The 20,513-nt window shown below is 39.9% G+C and overlaps 1 protein-coding gene across 1 annotated transcript in view; it reads right to left on the reverse strand.

Moving 5' to 3' along the window:
• The window catches only part of ASXL3 (ASXL transcriptional regulator 3), a 136,656-nt gene that overhangs the window by 46,191 nt on the left and 69,952 nt on the right, over nucleotides 1-20,513 (reverse strand). The window contains exons 6-8 of the mRNA XM_065399681.1: nucleotides 11,436-11,553; nucleotides 10,392-10,511; nucleotides 5,433-5,596 (exon numbers count right to left, since the gene is read on the reverse strand). Of these exons, the coding sequence (XP_065255753.1) occupies nucleotides 5,433-5,596; nucleotides 10,392-10,511; nucleotides 11,436-11,553 (402 nt within the window). The remainder of the gene's footprint in view (nucleotides 1-5,432; nucleotides 5,597-10,391; nucleotides 10,512-11,435; nucleotides 11,554-20,513) is intronic.

Genomic DNA, 20,513 nt, shown 5'->3' on the forward strand with positions numbered 1-20,513 from the left:
AAACACCTTCCTTATTTTCACCACAGGACCTTCCTCCTGGTGTCTGATAATGCTTGTGCTCCTCAGTCCTCCAGCAGCACACCCTCTCACTCTCAGCTCCTTGCGCCTCTTGCTCCCAGCTCCTCACACTCGCACCACAAACTGAAGTGAGCTCCTTTTAAAACCCAGATGCCCTGATTAGCCTGCCTTAATTGATTCTAGCAGCTTCTTCTTAATTGACTCCAGGTGTCCTAATTAGCCTACCTGCCTTAACTGGTTCTAGCAGGTTCCTGATTACTCTAGTGCAGCCCCTGCTCTGGTCACTCAGGGAACAGAAAACTACTCATCCAGTGACCAGTATATTTGCCCTCTACCAGACTCCTGTACCCCACTGGTCTGGGTCTGTCACAATATATATTATACAGTCACACACAGGTATACATTAAGCACCAACAACATTAAGCACAAATATTGTAACTGATATATCTTAAACTAGCTCATACAATAATCTTGTTCACTTACGCTAAGTATCCCATAATTCCTTACATCTGCTAAAGTAAGCATTTGGCATAAGCGGATAAGAAACTTGTCAAAAATCAAGATACATTTGATCTACCTTCACTGACCAGTACATGGAATGTTAGTATCCAAAACAAAGATAAGGAAGGAACTCATGGGTTGCATTTTAGTGTAAAGAGATGTGTAATTTGTAAAATCATATAAATAATACCATCAAATGCGTAACTGGGGGAGCACACCTTCTGTGTGAGGTGCATGCAACATTGCTACAAGGGACAGCTCCTTGGAGTCTGGTAGCATATACCTTTTTCCTGTACCGTATTAATAACCTGACTAACATTAATTATTAGATCCCTTGAGTATATTTCATAAACCAAAATATGGTCAAGCAATTGACTATAAAATTTATCAACAGTGCAGAAACCCTGGGAGCCCCACAATGCAGACTATGGGGCCCCAGAGCTACCAGGTTCCCTACTCCCGAGCAGTTTGCCAAGGAGGCTGCCAATATGTCAGGGACACAAATGTTTTCTGGGACCAAGGCTCTGGGGAAGCCCACCAGGCAGATTGCCCCAGAGCCAGGGCTCAATTCCCTTTCACAGAGAATCTCAAAATATTCGTTTCCCACCCCCCTCCCAAATCATAGAAAAAACTAATTTCAAAATAACAAAATCTTCTGGGCAATGGAAATACTTTTTTCCACCCAGCTCTAGTTCCAAATTCATTTCATGATATTTTGAACACAAAGAATGCTGCATGAGCATCTTTACTGCTGAAATAGAACCTAATCAACATGCAACTTGGAACTGTTCAAACATATAAGTTGTGAATAGCAGATGGCATTCACACATAGATATTGTTCTAACAAACATTCTGGATGTTAAGATGAAGTTGATTTTAAAACGTAGGGAACAATCATACAGTCTTTACTCAGGCAAAATTCCAGTGAGAATAGGAAAGAGTACACACAACAATAGCGTCGTGGTGTCCAACCTTTTCCATGCAGGGACCCCACCCCTAAGCCTCTGCTCCCATTTAGCAAGGGAAGGGTGGGGTGGTTGTGACTCCTCAACACCAGCTCATCCCCATATTGAGAACATCTATTCTAAAGTGCAGGATTTGGTCCTAAACCTTTTTTGAACAAGAGGTTGGTATAAACACAATTAAATCTTGAGTTAATTTGGGGGTATTTTTTGCTTAACTAAAAAAGGCAACTCACTTAAGTAATGGTTGCTAAAAATGTTTGGATTTGTATAAACAAATGCATGACAAGTTTCAGCCCAATGCCATTTAAGAAGGTGGAGTTATATAACTAAGGGCAGGTCTTCACTACGGGGGGGGTCGATTTAAGATACGCAAATTCAGCTACGCAAATAGCGTAGCTGAATTCGGCGTATCGGAGCCGACTTACCCCACTGTGAGGACGGCGGCAAAATCGACCTCCGCGGCTCCCCGTCGACGGCGCTTACTCCTACCTCCGCTGGTGGAGTAAGCGCGTTGATTCGGGGATCGATTGTCGCAACCCGACGAGACGCGATAATTCGATCCCCGAGAGATTGATTTCTACCCGCCGATTCAGGCTGGTAGTGTAGACCTAGCCTTAGAAAAATGGTGTTTGTGACAGAAATGACAATTGACCGTTCATCATATAGTTGTTCTATCTGGAGCAGTAATAAAGTGTAATTGAGCCTGCACTTACTCAATACTATATTTCATTGATCACCATACATGAAGACAAATAGTATTGATATATTGCATTTACATAGCATCTTTCATCACAGCACTTCATATAGTATATCCATATAGCACTGATGAAATGCAGCCATATCTAGGGAGGACGACACCAGCCAACTATTGATTGCACAATAGTATAAGGTCGGGAAAAATGTAATTGCATATAGAAATTATCAGACAAAAAGTTGTGGAAAAAATATCTGTGGAGTTTGGATTTCTCCAGCATTAGCAAGTAAGTGTACAGGTGTTCCCAGAGATGGGCAGGGAATGGGCAGGCATTTGCTTGTGGTCACTGGGCACTTAAAGCTTTCCTACCTCCAAATAACAAAGCTTGCAGGAGAGACTGGTGAAATCAGGTGTATATGAGGGCAGCAAGAGATACTGCTCAAGTGGCTACCAGGGCTCCAATTTCCCACTTCCCCTGCAGAGAAAGGTAGGGTCACTCTAGCTTTTCTGCTCCTGGTAGCAGGTGGCCCTCTGAAACAATGACACATGAACACCCTCAGACTATGTCTGTCTAGGCCCCTCAAAATCCCTACCCCTCTCGCTCCCGGGCGGAGGGTGGGATAAAGGAATATCTTCCCTGGTATTCACTGAGTATGTCCACACTTCGAGCTAGAGGGGTAAACCATGATTTGAGGAGATGCACCCACACTAGCTGTGACTGAGATAGCACACTAAAAATAGAAGTGTAACGGCTATACTCATCCACATTCAGCTTGAAGTACAGACATACCCTTCCTGGTTCTGGGGTTGGAGGAGACCGAGACAAGAGCGTGGCCTGTGAAAACACAGAGAGAACTCAGCTCAAAAAAGCCATGTTGGTACAGGGAATGGAAAAGAGCCTGCCAAGAGAAGTCCAGCCTGCCTCAGTGGGAGAGATTAGGAAATCAGAAACCTGGCAGGCCTTGCGTCTCACTCCTTCTCGCCCCCGGGAGGTGTATCAATGCCCAGCACTCACCCCAAACAGACAGATGTGAGAGAGTGTCATTACTTTGATCAGCCCACTCCTGTCGCAGCCAGGAAGATGCCTTATGGGGCACCTTTTCAGATGTCACATCAGGAAACACCCACATTTGGTATTACAACCTCTGTAAAGTAAAGATCAGGGACAGGCCTCCGGAACTTCCATCCTCCAAGAGACAAGAAACCCTGAAATGATCATTCTTCCAGCCACCAAATCTGCCCACTATTCTCAAATATATGCACCACCCCTGCTTTCCAAACGCACATAAAAAAAAGAGCCTGGGTTTCTGTTCAAACACATGAAAGACAGAAAGAGGCATAGGGAAAACATGAGACCAAAGAAAAAATATTGCTGTAAGAGTATGAGGCTGATGGTGTATTCTTTTAGTAACTACTTTTCTTGGCCATGGAGTTGAGTTTAGTTTTGTGGTACTGTGCCTGTTGCACTCACATGTATTATATCAAAGTTTATTGAAACAAGAATGAGAAGGAAATGTTTTTGAAAAAATTCTTAGTAATTTAGGGCCTAGTTCAACAAACATTCTTGTTTTTCATGCCAAAAGCCATGCAAAACTCAAAAAAAATCAATTTTCCATGGTACTGAGCATGAGTGCAGTTTTTATTGAATACATTATCTTAAATGAAGGTAAGGCAGTAACTCAGTACTGTGGTCCCTATCTTTTTATAATCTTTACGTTAGGAGGCTTGTAAATAATGCCAGTAGTTTTACAAATTGAAGTGTGAATGTTTAGCTCCGACTGGATTGGATAGGAAATAGGATCATATCTAACAGACAATTTATCTCTTCTGAATCACTAACTGAAGGCTGTTAGATAACTGAAAACTATCAATAAAATTTTAACTGCATCGCAAATTTAAATCTGTTTTTCTGCCTGATGAAAAACTGTCCTTTTTAATTTTGTTGATAGCAATTTTAAGTGCATCTGAGGAGAATGAGAATAAATAATTCTACATAACTTCTGATGCAGATCTGGCTTTTAATGTTCAACTTCAAATACTCCCTGTTGACAAAGCATATAGTTTGAAGAGTCCTTAAAATATAGTATATAATTTGTTAAGATGTTGAGTCAATCAATTGCTTATATTGTTCTCTCTATCTTTCTGTTGTGTTTTTGTGGCATCTGCCATCTTCACAAAAACTGAAGAATGAGCCAAGAACCTCAAGAGCGAAAGCCATGAGTCACAACAGTTTGACCTAAGAGCCAGGCTCTGTAGCTGGGCTGTAACAGACTCAAATCCTTTGTGGACTGAGAACAGACAGGAAATGTAACTCACTGACTATTTGCATACAACATAAGGCCCTGATTCAGCAAAGTACTTAAGCATGTAACTAAGTATGTAAGTACATGCGTAGTCCCATTGAAGTCAATGAGACTATACATTTGCTTAAATTAGGCAAGTGTTTAAGTACCTAAATTACTATTGTTCTAACTGCTAACAATATGCTGGAGAAGATACAGAGAGGCTCATCTACCCCCAGGAGCTTACAGTCTAAAGGACAGATACAGAGAGGACAACACACAATGGGAAACCCAAACTAATAACTTGAAAAATTTATTTTCTCTTCCCATGCTCATTCCCATTATCTCCAGTGGAGCGGGTGTATGACTAGATGAAGTGAGCACTGGTGGGGCTCAAGCAAGAAGTGAGTCTTTTAATAGGGATATGAATGAGATGAGAGGCTGGAGTCCTCGTGCACTGGAACTGAGAATTTGTTCCAAAATAGGCTGAAGTGTGGAAGAAGGAATGGAGGTAGGAGTGAGAGAAGGTAACAAATTAAGCATTGAGGCTGATGTTGTTGGCAGAGTGCAGAGGCTGAGGGGAACACAGAAAAAAATGACATGTGGGGTGAGATTGTGTGGGTCCTTGAAAGACAAGAAGTTTAAGCTTGCTATAGAAGGCAAAGGGGAACCAGTAAAGGGATTCAACTGGTTAAGAAGGTAATCTGACCGGCTGCATTTTGGACAGGTTGTAATTGAGTGGCTTGGGTTTCAGGGAGGTCATAGAAATGGAGGCAGCAGGAGGCAGGACATGATCTGGACACAAGTGAATGTTAATTAAAACTTGCTGATGTAGAATAGCTAAGAAAAACAATTATTTTACAAGTTTCATTCTATAATGATTTTGAGTGGAATCAAGTCAGACTTTGTAAATATTCCAAAACACAAAAAGTTTTATTAGTAAGGAAGCAAATGTTTTATGTTTCTACTTACCTGCCTGTCTACTTCTGGAAGCAAAAGCAGGAGGTATTGTTGAAAATGCTGAGGTAAGGAAGCAAAGGTGTGTTTGTTTATTAAAGCCCTCAGGTTAGTGTTCACTAGAATAGATCCTGGTGTTTCTATGTCAATATCCTCAGCTTTGGTCCATTTCAAATGTCCTAGAGTAAACAAACAACACATTTACCTTTACCACAGATAACAGAGGGAACAGGAACAATAATTTTTCTCAAAAGTTATTTATATTTTATATAGTATAGTGCACTCCAATAAGACAGAGCTTTGTGAAGGGGAATACAGCTTTCTCCTGGATTCTATGAACTTCCTTTTATACATCCCAATGTTCACTTCCTCACCTTTCACAGCATCCATGTTCCAGGCTACACCATGACCAATATTCTCTTTCTTGAACTAGAAGTCAGGATATCTTGATTTAGCTGAACAAGTAAATTTTTCTGTCATTTCACCAACATATTTTTAAGCATCTACTGCTAAGCAAAATTAGCTCACACAAGACTGAATGTTTGTTAGAACATATGTGGCTGCCTGAAGAGGCCCAAGTGGGTGAAACTTTATTACACAGAATGAAGTTTTTATTTGTGCTCCTGCACCTGCAGTACATTGTTGTCCACCTATCCTATTCATTTACTTTTTCTATGTATTACCACTCTTCTGTATTTTTATTCGCTCTTAAAAAACCCTCAGTGCATTATCACAACTTGAGACATGTGATCACAGAGGAGAGACTGTCTAATTTATTAGTGATATATTAATTTTGTGCAAATAAATTATTTTTCTGAATTTTCATAAAATCTAAAAGATGTAAATAGCATACTGCAACTGCAGACTAACCCGCTAAGAATCTGTCAAATGGGATAAGAAGACTCATTAAATTAATTAGCTGACCAGTCCCAGCAAGTCCAAAAGAACATGCAAGTTCCAGGTGAGATTAAAAAAGAATAGATTTGTACCCAGAAGGTTCAGTAGAAGTGTGCAAGACAGAAACTGCTGAGGCCAACCACCTGAGATTCTTGTTTGCTTAGACTTTTAATATTTCAAAGGTCCTGCAAAGGGATGTTTCAGCAAGATCACACCCAAGCAACAAGGTGAGTCATGCCCGAGTTCCAAGGGAATTTTTTTGTCATTGTTAATAATGAGAATACTCAGCACTTATACAGGGCCTTTCATCTGAGGATCTCCAAGTGTTTTGTAAGGGAGGGTAGATATCCCTATTTTACAGATCTGGAAACTTGGGCAAAGAGACCTTAAGAGACTTGTTGAATGTCACTCAGTATGAAATGTAATATGAATACAAGTACTACAATTTAATTTTTTTGAATTTCTTAAGAGCCTTACTGTTTGGTCTCTGCTGAAAAGCTATGATAGTCTCCAAAACCTCATGGAAAGGGAAAAGTTTGCAGCCAATTTGCAAGTTCAATAGTTTTCCCCTTTGAATGAATAGAGAAACTCACAGCCTCCCATAAATTTCCTGCAATTTCTTGTTACTTTTCAACAAGCAATACTGACTGAATGAGATAAGGGTTAGTTTGTCTTCAGCATAGTGTAACCTTATACAACATATGCTTCGAACATCCTGCATTTCAATACAGCAAAAACTCCATTAAAACCATTGAATCCCCCGTCATGAAGGACAATCATGTGGAAGAAGTGCTCATTTTAATGAGTGCATCACATTAAATTGTCTTCACCATCTGTTCCACCCACTAACTATACATGCAGAAAAAACATAATTCCCAAGTGTAATACGAGTAAGTATGATGTATATGATTTAAATGCAGGTTTACATTCCTTTCTTTTAACAATGTAGGATGCATCTGTCTTCATGTTTTAGGTGCAAATTGGAGAAAAATTGTTCTCCCCTGCTAATATCTTCCCCTTCGATGGAAAAACCTCATGGAAAGGGAAAAGGTGCGCCTAAAACTAAAAATGAGTTTTATACTGCAGAGTTGCTACTATAGTATCTTCTCTAGAATGAAAGTTTCTGAGGTGGACAGAGGGTGTGATGTCTTGAAATTGCAAATAGCCCAAGAAGCTATAGAAAAACCAGGTTTCATCTTCACAGATCTGGGGTAAACACATGTTGTGTTGGCGCCTTCACCCTGCTATCAACTTCAATTCAGTATTACTGCAGAGACCTAATGAATTAGTAGGAGTAATTGCTTTCACAACACAACATATCATCCCCAGAATAAAGTGCCAGTAGAATATTCTTGGTAGAAACCTTGAAAAAGACATGCTTAAAAATGTGTTCAGGAGGATGCCAAACATTGAGATGAGATGGTACATCTCTTCTTTGCTTATAGAGAGGTACCTCGGGCAACAACCTTTCGAATTATTTTATGACCAACAATCTAGGGGACCCATAGCTATCAGAGAACTGGAAACTGAGGTCAGATCAAAAATAGAGCCCTGCAATTTATAGAATACACCCCAAAGATGAGAGAAACTCACTCAGTTTATTGAGTTGGCAAAGGAGAATCTAACACAAGTCCCAATAAACCAGAAGACATGGTATGATAACAGGGGCATGGGAATTAAATATAAACCAGGTGAAAAAGTTTTGCTTCCGCTCCACAGCAGTGAGACTAAATTAGTAGCAAAATGGCAAGGACCATGTAGTTATGAGACTGTAAGTCCTGTATATTATGCAATTACCACAGCTGGTAAACAAGGGCAAAAATATATTCTGTGAATTTATTCAAAAGGGTGGAATGAACCCCAAAGTGGTCAGAAAGGTTTTCTTCCAGGGCATACCACAAGCAAATCAGAGAGTGCAATAGAAGAAATATGGGAGATTGGGAGAGTCTCTGGGAATTCAGATAGTTAAGCAATGTCTGGAATTGAACCAGGCACAGCATTGGGATTTGGACCTACTCTTAAAGGTATATAGCAATTATTTTACTAGAACCCCAGAACACACTGATACTTACTCACACAATAGATATCGAGGGCCATAAACCCATAAGACAAAGATTCAAGCGTATATCTGAATGGATGAAACCTTTGGCAGAGGAAGAAAAAGAAAACATGCTCAAATTAAAGGTTCCTGAAACCTCCAGAAGCCCATGGCATTCCCCAGTGGTTACTGTGCCCCCAAAAGACAGGGGAATTAGGTTCTGTATAGATTTCAGAAAAATTAATGCTATCTCTACATTTGATAACTATCCAATGCCAGGAGTTGACAAAATACTGGAGAAAATGGACATGGAAAATCTCTCTTAACCGTACATCTAGACAAAAATTACTGCAAGATCCCTCTAAACCCAGCATTGTAAAACAGAAGTTCCAACACCCTAAGGATTTTTTTTAATTTAACAACAATGATATTTGGTCTATATGGCCCACCAGCCACTTTTTAAAGATTGATAGATAGTCTGCTGAAAGACAATGTATGAAACTGAGTCACATAACTCGATGATGGGCTGTTATTTAGCAAGACTTGGGTGAACTATCTGGTAAACCTATGAGCAGCAGTCTAAGGCTACATCTACACTACAGCCGGGATCGACACTCTGAGATCAATCCACCAGCGGTGGATTTAGCAGGTCTAGTGAAGACCCGCCAAATCGACAGCAGATCGCTCTCCAGTCGACCCCTGTACTCTACTCCCGATGAGAAGAGTAAGGTAAGTCAACGGGAGAGTTTCTCCCATCAACTCTCCAGCGGTGTAGACCCCGCGATAACTCGAGCTAAGGTACATCAACTCCAGCTACGTTATTCACATATCTGGAGTTGTGTAGCATAGGTCAACTGTAGTGTAGACATAGCCTAAGAATTACTTATAGCAATCAATATGAAGACATGTTGTTTAGCAAACAAAGAAATAAAATATCTTGTGGGTTGTTGTTGTTGTTTTTTTTTCCTTCCAGAAAATGGATTCATAAAACTAAAACAAGACAAAGTCAGGACACTAAAGGAGACCAAGGTTCTTACCACCAAAGGAAAACTTAAATCCTTTAAAAGGTTAGCCAGCTACTACAGAAAGTTTATTCCTAATTTCTGAGAGGGTTGCTTCACTAACAGATCTCATCAAATACATGTCAAAAGGACTCAACATTGACTGGTGAATGTGAACAATCCTTTGTGGAGATAAAGAAACAATTATGTTATTACCCCATTTTACATAGCCCAGTCTTTTGCAAACAGTCTTTTGCAAACAGATGCTTCTAAACTGGGGATAGGAGCAGAGCTGAGCCAAGAATTTGAAGAAATGGAACACCCTATTCTGTATGTGAACAGAAAACTGTTCTCCAGAGAACAGAAACACTCCACAACAGAATAGGAATGTTTGGCTTTTGAAAGGTTACTTTATCTCCTCTTAGGATCAGATTTTACATTAATTACAGATCATCATCCACTAAATTGAACAATATGAAAAATATTTGGTATTTAGCACTACAGCCATATAGCTTCAAAATAATGCGAGAGTCCTAAAATCAACATAAAAATGAGGGTATCGTGTCTCATTATGGGATGGAATATGAAAATGTTATTCAATTAACAGGTTTTCTCCTGACAAGTAGTAAGAATGTGCCATTCTCGTTGGGAATAAGAAAGAGAAGATTGGGAGAAAATACAACAGGAGATGAGAATACTTTCCAGCTAGTAAAAAAGGTAATGCAGCAAGCAGTAGCTAGTTACAAAATGGCCTCTTTGGGCTGCAACTACTTGGCTCTGTCAAATTTAAAAGGCCAGTTGCAGAAAGGCATGCTAGGAAAAAGATTCCTATATGGAGGCAACCCTGTGGAGTTCACAGGGATGAGGTAGCCATCAAAGGAGGTATGCTACTGGGGAAGAGCCTGCTTTTGCATTGATAACAGCATCAGCATATTACAGTGACAAAAGGAAGTCTCTAAAGGGAGATTACATTGTTTATAAAAAGTTCAGTATTATAGAAACAAATGAAATACTTTAGACATCCCAAGTCCTACTCACCTAAACCAGACTTTTTTAATCTCTTTAAGTGCTGACTTGTTTGTTTTCCAGTTGGAGATTTTTGCCCATGTTTCATTTCTTTATCAGAACTGTCTGCTTCACCATTTTTAGATTCAGATCCTTAAAAATAACAACAACAACAAAATATTACAGGGATGCAGTTTCTTCCTCCTTCAAAACAAAAATAGTTGTTGTTGTTTTTTTAAATCAAGAGCAACATCTACTTTATCTGATACTTGCTGAAAGGTAATATACCTTTTTGGCCACTATTTGATTCCTGAGCACTGGAGGAAATGGAAGGAAAAGTTCAATAAATCAAGTAAGTCGTGAAAACTAAAATTTGCTGAACACTGCAGTCAATCAAGATGTTCACTAATCCACTATAAATAGTGCTCTGTTATGATACTCAAGAAATACCTTTAAAAATAATTAAGCTCCATATTATGGAGTAATAAAGCAATCAAAGGAGAAAAAAATCATTTCTTTGCAAAGTAACTTTTACAAAAGAGGTGTACCTGGAAAATACAATCATCGATCTGTTATAAATGTGGATGTACATCTCTGTAGGATCCTTTTAAAATGAAGCAGCTAACAACCAGAACTAAAGGTCAGGGTTGCACCGTGATGATAAGAATGTTGCCAGAACAAAAAAGCTAATGCAAAGATCTCTGGTATTGCAACGGAGAACTGAGACACAAATTCACACTCACAGAGGAGCTGTTTTTTGATGGCGTTGAATGCCAGCATGTGGTCTTCCATTAGAGTTCCACAGCCAAACAGAAATGTTACTTTGCATTCCCTTAAAGCTGCTGCTGCTATCAATTATCAGTTTATTATGTACTTTCAGTTCTTTAATAATAAAAGAAAGAAAAAAAACCCATCTTTGACTCACTAGATTTGGTAAGAAAATAAAGAAGTTAAACAAAACTACTATGTGGAAATATCATTATTTGCAGCAATTCTACATTTTGTATGCTACAGATTCATTCAGAGGAAGGCTTTGTGACTAGAACTGATATTTCACACAGTCCTTTAGCTATTTACCTGAAGGTGAATCCGACTGCTCATCAGACACCTTTAATGGTGTCAAAACAACACGAGGAACAGTCTTGTTTACCATCATTGAGACTCCATTTCTTCTTTTCTGCTGTTGTCTTAAAGCCTATAAAAATAACAAAACATAAAAATGCAACAAAAATACTGCTTTTAAGTGGATTACATGAGACATTTGCCTATCATTAAATTGAACCTCCTAAGATAACTACTTTACATAGTTACTGATTTTTCAGACTTCACACTAGTCCCCTTTATGTCATTTTCTTTTAAAAGCATAAAATCAGGCTTTTGGTTTTAAAGAGAAAGAAGATGCACCTTAGATCATTTTCCAATACAGTTTTGACAACAAAGAAGCATATAACCGTTTGCTCTACCTTAGCAGCACAACATGATAACCCATGGAATTTGCAACTAAGACATCCAAGTAAAATAAATGTAAAATAAATGTTTTGAAACCAGAATAAAAATGTGTGTGTCTGCACATCTCTTGCAGGTGCATCCTCTCCAGTATACTGCTCAGTCAATCAAGTTAACACAGAGTGTCATCAGTATGTACAGCATGTAAGGACTACAGTATTGATGCACTCACTCAGCCGTGAGTAGTGCTGCACAAAATCACTGAACATGGCAGGAATCATTTATTTCTGTGAAGGGAATCAGTCCTAATCTTGGAAACCTTGCAGCACTTGGCTTCTGTCTGCCTGACTTTGGGCATTAACCTTCAGAACACGAACATGATGGTGTTCTGGCAAATCCAGGGAAAAACGATACAAGAATAAATCTCTACAAATGGGAGTGCTTTGTGTTTCATAAATGGATCAACTACAGGGGTTAATAATGTAATACAAAAATATAAAAAGTTTAGAAACAGTGAATATTTGCCAGATTGTTTTATACAGAAAAAGACATGAGAGTCAAAGGTCTTAAAAATATATGAATATGAACTTTTGCCAGTTAAGATATTTACAAGAATTGAAAGTTTGGAACAAGTCAGAATGCACTGGACTCAATACTGATCTTCTCTAATCTTCTAATTTTCTGCAATCTTAATATTGCACTCTTTTTTCCTCTCTGATTTGTGTTTTCTTTTTTTAGATGGTACTCAAATAGAGGACATGTTTGTAAGGACTAAAGGGATTATTCATACTAAACATCAGTGCCTGATTTATGAAGTTAATTCTGTAATTCATCTGTAGTACACTCAAAATATTTCACATAGGTAGAACAATTCCAAAAACCTAAACAATTATCTGTTTCATTTAAATAATAATACACTATAAAATACATTCAGCCACATAAAAGTATAGTTAAACTATTTCATTAATGCATTTATAGGATGCTTATCCAAAGGCATCTAAGCACCATGCAATACAAACCAAAATAAAACATGTGGAAATCAAACAAAAGAGAGAAGCTGCTCAGATCCACATGAGGCTATCCCAAAGGTCAGCGAAAGCAGAAACCAAAACAGTCAAGACCAATCCCAAATTTCACACCTCACCAGCCATACCAGCATGTACACAGTGCCAAAAACTGTCTCAAAACATTTCCCTCAATCCATAGTATTGCCTGGCTAAAATTAAACCCAGATGTCACTTACCCAAATAACAATGTCATTTAGATAGTGAATTAAAAAAAAAAAAAAAACCAATAAAGGATTAATTGAAAAGGAAGCAAAGTTGTGTGATATCAGTCAGCATACATATGTAACCACAACCATTCTCTCTTTATTAACTCCCTTAGCAGCTTCATATATATGTTGAACTGCAGGGAGAGGAGATTATAAACCTGCAATCTCCTATGGGGAGACCCCTAAAGTGAAGTTGAGCAGGTGCCCATGACCAAACAGAGTCCGCCCCCTGCCAAAACTGAGCACAGCTATTTGGGAGCACTCTCACTCACCTCCACCATGGACCTCAACCTCATCATCAGCACCTGATGGCAACCAATATTTCCTATATATTATACAGAAAATGCAACAGAGGAATATTTGCATCAGTTTGATTGGGAAAGTAAGAGATGGGGCATTCTCCATCCACAAGAAGTTTTAGTCTATTTCGATCTAACTTAGGCATTTTCTAATGAACCCATAACCAACGTATCTAGGCATTGAATACAAAGGTACGCTTCTCTTCGTCACTCAGATTTATTTTTAATTTAAATTTTCATAATTTACTGTTTTGAGACCCATGGTCTTCTATTTAACAATCAAGCAGCTAACTAGGGGAATGATCCTGGAAACTTATTGCCATGCATGGACCTTTCCTTGCGTCTGGAGGAAGTGAAGTAAAGGTCCGTATATGTGGATACGTGCAGAATTGTGCCCTAGGATAATGAAAGCTATAAAGCTACATGCACATTGTATTTTACGTGAGTTAGTTATAAAAGTACCAATGAAGAATATGGTTTCCAGCGAGGAGAAAATGTTAACTACTAACTCAACCCATGCCTGTCCTCCCTCAAACCTCCCACAGCAAAGATATGGAAAAAACAACTGAATAATTGATATCTATTGTAAGGCAATGTCCGCGATTTTTGTCAGCCCACCCTGTTTGCTGGGGATGCTAATCCCTGCTGACTCATCATGGCAGATGGAGCTTGTTAGCTCCACACTGGATTTAAGGCCCTTTGGGCAGTGGGAGCTGAGGTCTAGCACTGAGAGGTTTTTGCAAGAAAACCGTAGGAAGAGACAAGCTTAGGAAGAAATCTCAGTCAGAGGTTTATGTTTTTATCGTTATTTTAGTAACCAGTAAAACCAAATTCCAGAAAGAGTAAGATTGAACTAAAGAAGCATGTGCATACTCTTGTAAGATTGACAGTCTACCTTCATACACCTAGCCTGAGGTTTATCAATTTTAGGATACAAGACTACTGTAGGATATGAGAAGAATCTTGTATCCGAAGATTAATTAGGATAAAAGGCTGTAAAAGGCAGAGTCAGAAGAGAACACAAATTTCTTGATACACAGCCCACTGTACTACCTGTAGAATTCTAATCCCCAACTAATTTCCATTAAGTAGTCACGAAGGAAAGCTTGCTTTTTTTTTGCCCCCACTAGAGAGCAGCAGTGCACTGGAGGTTTCGTGGTATTTCCTCAAATACAGGCCAATTATATTTAACTGATTTTAAGGTTGCAAAGACTCTGTGACCCAGGTGGGAAAATGGCTGTTCTCCCTGCTAACAACTGAAAAATGCCTCCATTAGGGGAGGAATAAAAGAAAATGATATCAAGTCAAACAGTAACTGTGGAGAAGAAAAACCATGCACTCTAAAGATGGTGTACATTCCCCTCCAATACCAGAAGAGCAAAACGTCAAGTTTTTTGTTTGTACCTTACACTGCTCTGAAATCTGTGTGACTTCTTATTTTTTTATATCTCTACAATTCATAAAGAAACAGTGCAGCACACAGATAAAGAATGAATATAGAAAAACACTTCTATTTGAGATTAAACGCATGACATGCTCAGAACGTTAAAAAATCAGTTATTGACAACACAGATATGTAACACTTGGTTGCATCAGGCAACATCATCCTGGATTGCTACTTTGTTCTATAAATGTCAAGTCTACATTCTGAAACTTCTATCATGAAACATAACCTTTGAAATTTCACACATTATGGATCAGAAATGTTAGGCTATGGGATTTTTCTGTTCTGACATATGAAAAACAGGATCTATGACATGCTGAAGAAAATCTATTACGCAAAATAAATAATGAGTCCACACCATGACCATGGATCCTAAATTGGAAAAGAGGAAACCGATAGATTTATACTGTATCACCAATTCATTTCACATCACCATAAATTCAGTCTTTGTCCCTTCGCTTACCCCTATTCTGCTAGCCAAATTAAAAAAGTATAACAACTGCTATTCCTCCATTAAATTAAAATCTCACTGAAAACTTTTTTTCACAGATTATAAAAAACCCCACAGCAGTGAGCATTACAACATACTTCCAACATTCTTATGAGGCTGCTACATGCTTAAGATTTTTAACACACATTAAAAATGTTGAATTATAAATATATAAGTGCAACACTAAGCACCTTGTACAATAGTATTATGTTAAAACTGTCTCATGAAAACGGCTACAGAATACAAGAGTAAGATCCAAATACATGGAAAGAATTTATTTATTCCATACTAGACCTGTGGAACAGGATCAATAATGTATATAAGAGTAATGGTAAACAATTTTGAGAGACAGTGTAGTCCAGTGGATAGAGTACTGGACTTGAACTCAGGAGACTTGGGTTCTAGTCTCATCTCTGCCACTTGTCTGCTGTATAACCTTGAGCACGACACTTCTGTATCTGTTTGGATTCCCACCTTTTGTCATGTCCATTTAGACTGCAAGCTCTTTGGGGCAGAGCTTTCTTCTGGAATGTGTTTGTATAGTGACTAGCAGAATGGGGTGCCATTATTGGTCAGGCTTCTATATGCTACTGTAATACAAATTAACTGAACATTGTGTACATGAGCGATGGCATGGAAGTAAAATGTAATAAAATATAGGGCAGCACGTGTGTGTTAAACCAGCATTACTTCTTCTATAAGAAGCTTGATCATACATTCACAGCTACAATTTCCATAGATCATTGTAGTACAAAAGTAAATCTATTTTTTGTTGCTTTTCAACAGCACAAAGAAACTGGAAAGACAAAAGAGCTGATGTTTGTGTTAAATAACCATTCTGACTTGCAGAGAATCGGGACAAGGATGGCATGTGCATCAATTCACTAATAATTTTATTTTCAAAAAAGAAGAGAGTTTGTTTCAAAACAAAAAATGGTTTGTGTAGTATTAAGTGATTAACAGTGATCAACTGAAAAATCTTCTATGGAGGAAAAACTCTCTGTCTTCCAACTTAGCAAAAAGTAAACAAGCTACACCGGAAGCAGCTTGTGTCGTATGTTTTTATTTTAATAACAAAACTGGACTATATTAATGTGATCTAGGTACTGGTTAGTTCGCACTTGCAGGGTCTACATGGTGCAGTGCAGCATGCTAGTACGCGCTGCAATTTACAGCCCCATAGTCTGAACTGCTGAGCCATGCAGACTGTTTTGTTATTAAAATAAAAACCAAATCACCATTTTCTTTTAAACCAAACTCCCCAACCACGGTGCACAGAACACACAAAGGATATGCTCAGCTAGATTCTCTCTCTGTTTTCCCTAAATAAAACATGTATCATACCACTTTTAACTGAACTGGTGACATTGCATCAATATAAATAGCAATTGTGCAATGCATCTTGCTTCTCTGCAGACCTGCTCCATGCCCACACACAGCATGCCAGTCAACAGTGCAGGCACACTGCCATCTGGGTACCTATCCCACAGTTCCCAGCATAGCTCCCTAAAGTAATGGGTTGAGAGAGATTTGGAAAGGCTTCTTGGAACCCAAGGGAGTCATGGAAGAAGGTGGTCCAACTTCCATATCTCCCTGGGAAATGCAGCCATTTCTGCAAAATATTTTCAAAATGGTGGTCAGGCTGAATGGATAGAGCTCATTCTTTGCTCAGGGAGAATTTTCTGCTGGAGGCCATGAAAATTAATGGCCAGACATTACATGTGGCCCAGGAGAGGCAGCAGGGGACGTTCCAGTGGAAACTTAGCTGAGCAGTACATGGAAAATGTTGGGCAACTTGTTTGTCGAGAGAGAAGCTCGATCCTTCCTCATCCTAGCTTAAGTGGCTCCATGAGTTACTTAAAAGAGAATTTTGTCAAGCCAAGTGCTACATTTGGGACAAGACCACCACCAACTGGTGGATAGAGTTGTTCGAGACTTTGGAGAAGCAGCAGTGGCTGCAGAACTTCTAAAGAAGGAGACCTTTTATTCCCTGTCTCAAAAGCTAACCCCAACAATGCAGCAGTGGTGGATTTGACCTGAGGTAGTTGCTAATACAGTAACTCCTCACTTAACGTTGTAGTTATGTTCCTGAAAAATGCGACTTTAAGCTAAACGATGTTAAGCGAATCCAATTTCCCCATAAGAATTAATGTAAACGAGGGGGTTAGGTTCCAAGGAAATTTTTTTCACCAGACAAAAGACTATATTATACACACACACACACACACACACACACACACACACACACACACAGAGAGAGAGAGAGAGAGAGAGAGAGAGAGAGAGAGAGAGAAGAAGTTTTAAACAAACAGAGAGTGGGATATTTCCCTTACTGCTAAATGATGAACTAGCAATTGGCTGAGCCCTCAAGGGTTAACTCTCTCACTCTGCAAGGCAGCAGGAATGGAGGGAGATATGCGCATTTCCCTTAAGTACATTGCCTTGTTAATTAGATCAGCTTGCTGAGACCTCCGTCCTGAGCCCTGCTCTATGGAAGATGGGGTAAGCGGGGTGCAGGAGCAGGGGACAGGGGGACACCCTGACATTAGCCCCCCTCTACCTTCCCTCCCCCTCAGCACAGCAAGCAGGAGTCTCGGGGAGCAGCTCCAAGGCAGAGGGCAGGAGCAGCACATGGCAGTGGGGGGAGGGACACAGCTGAACTGCAGGCAGCTGCTGCACAGGGAACTTAGGGGAGCAGGGAGCTGATAGGGGGCGTTGACAGGGGGCTGCCGGTCCACCCTGGTTCCAAGCCCCCACCAGCTAGCTGCAAAGGGCTGCTCTTCCTGCAAGCAGTAGACAAAGCAGGCGGCTGCCAAACAATGTTAGAAGGGAGCATTACACAACTTTAAATGAGCACGTTCCCTAATTGATCAGCAACGTAACAACGAAACAACGTTAACCGGGACGACTAAGTGAGGAGTTACTGTACAAGGATACATTTTTATGATTTTGGGTGTGGGAGATGGTAAAGGAGAGGGGTGCCCAGAAGGATTCAATACGGTAATGTTTTAAGCTTAAAAAATTTTGCTTAATGAAATTTTGGAGAAAGAAATCCTGAAAACCATGTTTATTAAAACACAAAACATGCAGGCCAGCTGCAATAAGCACCCAATACAATTAGCCACAACCCCACACACAGTTAGTTGTTGGACACAATATGAACAGAGAATGAACCTACTCCTGTTCTCTTTTTCCTGACAATAGGCAAGGGTTGAGTACCATGGAAATGACCAGGAGGCAAGTTCTATAAATACTGCTACTGTCCCATACCATGGCACTGTGTTGAGGAGCTGGTGTCCACGCACAGGGACCTGTGGAAGGACACACCGTGCACTTTGCTTTCGGGTTCTACATGTATTCCCTGAAGAACAACCTCTGGAACACTTGCGCTTCCAGCCTCATTTTCCTGTCATGATATTTTTAAGTCATGACTTCTCAGTTCTCTTCCCTATTTGTCTTGGCATTCAAAAAAGCAACTTAGTTTGTCCTCCTCACACTTCTGTTTCTTGGCTGCATTTAGTACGTTCTATCACTGTCCCTTTCCATGTTTCCCTGAAGGTAAAGAAACAATTCATCTTTCTCATTTTTCACCTGTTGACACGAAGATTTGTCAAGCAATCTGCCTCTTGTGTTGCCAGATGTCTGATCACTCTCCGCTTATGTTGAGCTAGCATTTCCCAATTGTGGCCTTGATGCAATGGTGGTTTCTAAAATGAAATATAAGGAAATGGTTAATATGCATATTAACACACTAGACCCCTTACAATACCAAGAATGCAATACAAGCAAAAAATTTTCAGTTCACTTTGGAATTCCAAAGCCTTCAAGGAAGACATCCTGTGCTAGGATTAGAGATGGTAATGATCGTCTCCCTAACATTTATTTATTTTTGTTCCCCGATGAAATTTTGGGTTAGCTGCAAGGGGTCTGAGTGTGTTCCTGGTAGGAGGTAAAGGATGTACGTTGCAGTACAGTGAAACTAATACTGGGTTACTTACTGCAGACTGCAAGATGCCTGGAAAGACCCTCTGCACTAGATTGTAGCAAAGTAAAGAAATTGCTATAAAGGTGAGTGTGAGGGCGGCAAGGGGAAGAGAGGCTAATATATTTGCTGTTACTTATTTTCTCAATTGGTAACATAGGATGTGCAATGGAGCGGAAGAAAGTGAAGCGAGTTTATATGAGGGCCAAGGAGTTTGGAAACTGAATTAATGATGAATGCCTACAGCACTGTCTTTACCAGAATATTTTTTTAGAATATTTGGGAAACTTTGGGCTAAATTACACCATTATCTGATAGGCCGCTATCTTGTGCTGACTGACAGAGCGATGCTTTCACTGCTCTGGCCTATAGCTGCTTTAAAGCAGGTTGCTACCGGATAATAGCTTAGGCTTGTGTCCCATGTACATGATAGAAAGACATGAAATGTGGTTGGAAATAGCTAAGTGCTTTATGTCCTCTTACCCAAAAGCAGCATGTGGACCAAGCCATAGTCCTCATCATGTAGCTTTCTGAAAGCATTCCATTTTGCCATTTTCAATATGTCTGTGGTTCTGTAACTTTATTTTTCAGTTTTCCCTGATTGGTCACCCTGTTGAGACTGGTCTTGTGGCATGGCTCAGAAACACCTATGCAGAATTTGCCAAGTACTTGTATCCTTACTTCGAACAGCAAGTGTAGCTGACAAAAGGGGTGTTGTGCGTGGGGCATATGGAGAGGGCTCCTGAATCTGGCAGTGTTCACTGGTGGAACACAACAAAGCAAGTGGACGGGTTCCTTCCAGCCTCACGAGAGATTGCATCTACCCATTTCACAACAGTTATAGCAGCACTCAGATGAACCCAGCCATCAAGCATGCAGATAAAGCCCAAAGCAGTAAAAACAGCAGCAGCAACATACCTTGTGTGGAGGTCCCCTTATTTCCTGAGCATCACATCCTCCCAAACCCACTTGGCTGCTGTCTCTGGAACTTGTCTCAATCAAGAGGGCTTGAGGCCCCAGCACAGTCGCAGACATGTCCTGGCCCTCACTCTGATTCTAGGCCTGGATGATGGCGTCCTCCTCCTCTTCTACCCACAGCACACTGCTGTCAAAAAGGAACTCCGCTCCATTAATTCCAAAGGGCCAAAAATGAGGCAGATTTTCTTCCCTGCCTGGAAGGTCTACTAGCACCCCAGGCATTGTTGCACTGCAGCTTCAGAC

This window comes from Emys orbicularis, chromosome 2 (assembly GCF_028017835.1).
Source record: "Emys orbicularis isolate rEmyOrb1 chromosome 2, rEmyOrb1.hap1, whole genome shotgun sequence".
Classification (NCBI taxonomy): Eukaryota; Metazoa; Chordata; order Testudines; family Emydidae; genus Emys; species Emys orbicularis.